The sequence below is a fragment of the Panicum virgatum genome, chromosome 3K (genome assembly GCF_016808335.1).
Source record: "Panicum virgatum strain AP13 chromosome 3K, P.virgatum_v5, whole genome shotgun sequence".
NCBI classification, from domain to species: Eukaryota; Viridiplantae; Streptophyta; class Magnoliopsida; order Poales; family Poaceae; genus Panicum; species Panicum virgatum.
In genome coordinates, this window is record NC_053138.1 from 30423988 (window position 1) to 30429410 (window position 5423).

Consider the following 5423-nt stretch of genomic DNA (forward strand, 5'->3'; position numbering starts at 1 on the left):
AAATGATGATTTGGGTCCATAGACATTTTAAGCGAAGATTCATATCCTTAATTTGAGAGTTTATGGACTTATTGGGAATATAGAAAAAGTTAAGGACCCATGGACCTTTCACTCTTATTATTGTATAGCACAATGCCCGTGCGTTGCTACGGGTAATATAAATTTTACCCGAACCAACATGAGATCACTAATTTTTTTGCTCTTTCACTCCATGTACAAATCAAACCATGCCGTGACCGCGCGTAGTATTGATTGTCTGGGTTCCAATTGGGATTTTGATTGATTTGTTCGGAACTTCGGATTCCGATTAGAATTAGGATTACGAACGAACAACATGTCGAGCCATGGCCTTTGCCATGAAAGATGGCTACCCATACGGCCGGTGCGCTGCAGCTTTACAATGGCCAATATTATTAACCCAATCATCATTTAGAATTAAGAACGAATTTATACAAGATTTTATTTATTCTTTTCATTGCAATCACGGCGACGATAACGAGCTCCACGCTGCCAAGGAGCCAGGCACCAGCTCGTGTGATCATTGACGGGCCTACACGACTGGCAATATTCTAGGGGCACCTCCACCGGTCGCTTGTTGACTCTATGCTTCTAATTCTGCGCTCGGTGTCATGTGGAGTAGAACCATTTGTTTACGACTTGTTTAATCCGCGAGTAAACTATGGTGACGTGGAAAGGAAGCAAAACATCCATCCTGATCATGTCTCTGCACCCGTCCACGTCCACCTACTCGCGCGCCAAGCCTAGGAAGCTCGCCCCGGCCGATCGAGGCGGACAAGTCGCTCGACAACCCGGATCTGGTAACCCTTCCTCCTCAAGCAGGCGTGTGACGCGGCGTTCTATGTGAATGTGTTTGGCAACAAACCCTTTCCAGTCATCGTACCCAGGCACTTGGCAGCCTCCTCGTAGAACCCAGCCCTGGCATACGTCCCGGCGAGCTCATTGTACGTCACAGCATCCGGCTGACACCCGGGTAGTTTCCAGCCTTGCCAAACCCCTGCAGCGGCATTTCGTCGAGCAGGTCGCAGACGGCATCGTGCTGGCCCTCGGCGCCGGCCCACCGGAGGAGCGCGAGCGCCTTGAGCAGGGACGGGATGTTGGCGCGGAGGAGCTCGTCACGGCGGGAGGCGAGGAAGCCTTGCAGCGTGGGGAGCGGGTGCGAGGAGATGGCGAGCACGAGCGCCTGCACGGCGGGAGATAGGAAGGAGTGCGTCGGGGTCGGGGTCGGGGTCGGGTGCGACCGCGGCGGCGCGGGCGCGGGGCCGGCGCCGCAGTGAGGTGAAGCAACAGCGAGTCGAGAGGAGGGCGACGGCGGCGGGGGCGCGGCCGGGGGCAGCGGGCCACGCTTCCTGGGCCCCGCCGAGAGGGTGGGCTTGTTCGGAAAGGGCCCACATGTCGTCATTGATTGATGACGTCCGTTTTTTATAAATAATAATATAATAAATAAATAGGTAAAGATAAAGATGTATCATAACGAGCAACATACTCTAAATACCTTTGCCTTAAGAAGACGCGAACATTGAAGCATAAATATTTGAAGTACATTAAATGGTAAGACATTTTAAACTGTACCTTAAAGTCCTAAACACTTTTTTTATTTTAAATGAACGGAAAATTTCTTGGAAAAAAGTGAAATATAAATATATGATACCTTCTTTTTTTTTTGAGAGAGAGAGGGTCTCTTGGGCCCAGCCCAATGCACGAGGTAAGACTGAGCCGGGCCGGGCCCATCCATCTGGTCTCGTGTGCACGGGGCGAATGATCCCGTGCCGTGTGCCCCTGCTTGTTCTCCCCACCCACGGCCGCCTTCTCTCCAACCGAACTTCTCTCGCCATGGCGTCGCGGATCCTGGCCCGATCCAAGGCCCTGCCCCTCGCCGCCGCCCTCACTCGCGCTGCCGCCGATGTGGCGCCGGCCCTCGCCGGGACCCGCGCTCTGTCGTCCCTGTCCCGCTACCCGGGCGCCCCGTCGCCGCATGGGCTCGTCAAGGTTCGTTCGTCTCCCCGTTCCCCCTTTTGCCCTGTGCAACATATACGCAGATCGGAGTGGGTGATTGTGATATGGGGATTTCGCAGCACCCTATCCCTCGTCTCGTGCACGCTTGGTCTGATCCGCTGTCGTGTGATCGATGATCTAGATCGTTGGGGGTGCCTAATACAACCCTCGCCTTTTCGATTCGCATCTGCTTTGCTTTGGTACCGGAGGTGGAGATTTCTCTTGTTTATTATCTCCATGGGGGTTTACTTGCATGTTAGGGCTAAGGTCTCGTGTCCCTGTGGATTGACCAGCTGCCGGTGTTCCGTGGTAAAGATGCAAGCTAGACAATTGTGTGCAGGCTTACTTGTATGTGTGTGCAAAAGCTTTCATATTCAGTATACAGTATTGATCCTTGGAATATTGCATTGGCTACAAGTCTTAATGATGAGTTGATAATTTTAGAAATGGTGGGTATGAGTATGATACTTATATCTGCCATTTGTTCGTCCTCCGTGGAAGTTAATTGATTTAACATGAGGAAATACTGCTGCTGCTTGGTGTTTTCTGCTTGGATTAGGAATTTCTCACAGTTTTGCGCAGTGGAGGTTGTGACATAGTCACATGGTTCGGGATCATGCTGCCAAAGCTTTTTCTTAGAGTGGAGGCAGTGTTGTATTTAGCAAGAAAGTCAATCCTAGTTGATGTCTGGTGGTCATAGAGCTGTCATCTACTTTGAGTACATCAACTGCAGCAATTAGGTTCGAATATTAGGGGGTGCTTGAACAGGTTTGTGCCAAACCGGCTAGATGGCAGAAATGAGCGACAGTTAGTTTTTGTTTTAGTTCATTTGCCTTGCCCCATCAAGCCAGTTTGGCACACACTGTTTTAAACACCCTTAAGTGACACTCTGCTAATTCGGATATAATGTGCAAACAACATGGATCTGCACATTAATCCAACAAAATGCAGTCAGCAGTTGACATTCTTGCACCATGATGCATGGGCATCAAGGATTGCAAATTTTTCTTTAACGCGCTTGAGAGCTGCATTTCATTTCATTTCATTAAAGAAGAGGGAAAAAAACCTATTTACAACATCCAAGCTCATGCACAAACTCACATGCATACAAACTCAACACTCACACAGCCATATATCTTCTGGAACATGAGTGTCACAGCTAATGATAAGAACGAAGTGGCCCAGGTCGCCCCATGATCACAATGATACACAGCCGTCAGGCCCTTGGCACCAGCATCACACCACAGTATGCATTTTTCAGTAATTAATGGTCCAAAGGACTGTAAATTTATAATGAATAGTTCTGATGGATGACAAGGATAAGCATAAGTATTCACTATTTAGTCCTCACATTTTTTATTGTCGCCTGCCTGTATGCACTTAACTACTAAGAGGGGGGTTCATTGGTGTTTGCCTGATGTCCGAACAAAAAAAAAACTGACTACACTGTGATGCCTCTAGGACCTCTGCCACATAACACATTAGCACGCAAAGTCTTTTTGCCTCATCGAACTGTTACATTATTACTCTGTGTAACCTTATTTTCAGATGATGGTAATCTAAATATACAATACTTGATGCAAGCTAAGAGTTAATCTACTTCCCTACATTTTAAGTTATTTCTAGTGTGTTGCTTGACCTCTTATTTTGGATAATATCTGTACTCTTATATGTATCCATACTCTTTAATGAAAAAACAATTGCTATGTTTGTTTTGCTGAGTAACGGAAACTTGTAGCCTGTTTAAAAGCTGGTTGAAGGTTTGAAAGGTTGTGGTTTGCAGTATATTATCCTTCCTTTTGTTCAGAAGAATGAGAGCCTATAGTGCTCTAATTTTTACTTCTGGCATGTACATGCACACAGGCTCTGGGATTTGAACCAACATCTCGCCTCAGTGAAGCACATTTTTTCCCTCGTTGGTTTTCCTCTGTAGCGTCCAATGGATCCGCCATGCAGAAGTCACAGGTTTGTCACCTCCTAGACTATTCTCAATTTGTCTCTTAGTCTGCCACCCTATGCTAGATGTTCATGAATTTGATGATGTTAGCAAATCTGACAGATCCCAGAGTCAATCAAGTCAGGTGCTGAATTGGAACAATCCAGTGCACAGAAATCAAGTGAGGGAGCCCCACCAAAGGTCGTGGCCTTCAGCCCGCTAGAAGCAGCTATCGCTAAACCTAGAAGCAGCCCCTTAACAATTGAGAGCTCTAAAGTGAGGCGATCGGAGATAGCAACCCAAGTCACATTTTACATGATCCCAGCTCTGCTTCTCGTCTCCAAAAACAGCATAAGCACCTCTCTCCTGGTTGGTGCGGTGTTCCATCAAGTGTACATGTTCCACAAGGAGATCCTTCTGGACTACGTGCACCATGATATCACAAGAAAGTGGTCTTTGATATACTTCAAGCTGCTTCTGCTGGTGATGGCGAAGGACACCATCATGTACTTCAATTTGTTCTAAGCTCGCTTGTTTAGTTTCTCGATGGACCTGCAATGCACTCATCTGTACACCAAGGGAATAACGATGATGGACGAAGTCTGGAGCTCTTGTTCTTCGCTTCTCCTTGAACTTGCTTCGGGAGCGCTGGTTATTGGATACTCCTTGATGAACTTCCACATCTATTTTGCTGCTGCAACTTGCTCTCTTCTTTTTTTGGATCGAAAGGGGTTGATTAGCGACCAATCAGATGATATCCCTGATCCGACCACAAGGCCAGTGTGCCTTTGTAATAATGGTATAAATGTCATTTGCTAGCCTGTTTTAAGTTGCAACGGTTTATGCCCTATGCATGCTTATCGTCATACTACTAGAGAGTCCTGCTGTTTTATTGCTGGAGGAACAATCTGTCTGCAGCTCATTCAGTGAATCGCTTCCATGCAGCAAAAGCTTTAATATTTTGGTTTTTGAATGTAAGTGTAGCTGATGCAAAAAAGATTGACTGTTCAATGCTTATATGTGTTGTTTGGAGTGCTCTCCTCTCGCACCATAAGAAACCACGGCAAACGTTTGCCGATTGCTGTTAAACTTTGCTGGGGTTCAGAATCCCCTCTAAGCATCTGCCATCTTGGGTTGCTCAGCTGCACATTCACAGTGGAAAGACCGAGAGAGCTCTTTTTCTTTGCGTTCTTAGAGCCGTGCCGGTCCTGCTGCCTGAATTGAAAACCCTGTGGGCGTGTCACCGCCAAGCAGCCACAGCCATGCCAGACGGGTAGACGGCCCTGTGCGCTACGCATCCTCTGCTGCAGCAGCCTTGTGCTTGTGCGCAACAATTCGCCGCGTGTGGCAACTCCTCCGGCTCTGCGGCACTGAATCGCCGGCCGGCGGCCCGCTGGGCGTCTAGTACACGCCATCGGCTGCCGTGCGCACATGCTCCGTGCCGTGACGAGCGGCGGCCACCGGCGGCGCTCGT

General features: G+C 48.2%; 1 protein-coding gene across 1 annotated transcript; it reads left to right on the top strand.

Annotated features, from left to right (window-relative positions):
• The first annotated feature begins 1749 nt into the window (after window positions 1-1749).
• LOC120698912 (succinate dehydrogenase subunit 4, mitochondrial-like) lies at window positions 1750-4966 on the top strand. The gene is made up of 3 exons (XM_039982692.1): window positions 1750-2007; window positions 3877-3978; window positions 4073-4966. The coding sequence occupies exons 1-3, from the start codon at window positions 1777-1779 to the stop codon at window positions 4472-4474; spliced, it is 735 nt and encodes a 244-aa protein (XP_039838626.1). The 5' UTR covers window positions 1750-1776; the 3' UTR covers window positions 4475-4966.
• Window positions 4967-5423: the final 457 nt, after the last annotated feature.

Excerpts from the sequence above, each read along its gene's own strand:
- LOC120698912 (XM_039982692.1), top strand. The coding sequence starts at position 1,777 with ATGATCCCGTGCCGTGTGCCCCTGCTTGTTCTCCCCACCCACGGCCGC. Across the intron at positions 2,008-3,876 it reads CGCCGCATGGGCTCGTCAAG|GCTCTGGGATTTGAACCAAC; the intron begins GTTCGTTCGTCT and ends ACATGCACACAG. Across the intron at positions 3,979-4,072 it reads CCGCCATGCAGAAGTCACAG|ATCCCAGAGTCAATCAAGTC; the intron begins GTTTGTCACCTC and ends CAAATCTGACAG.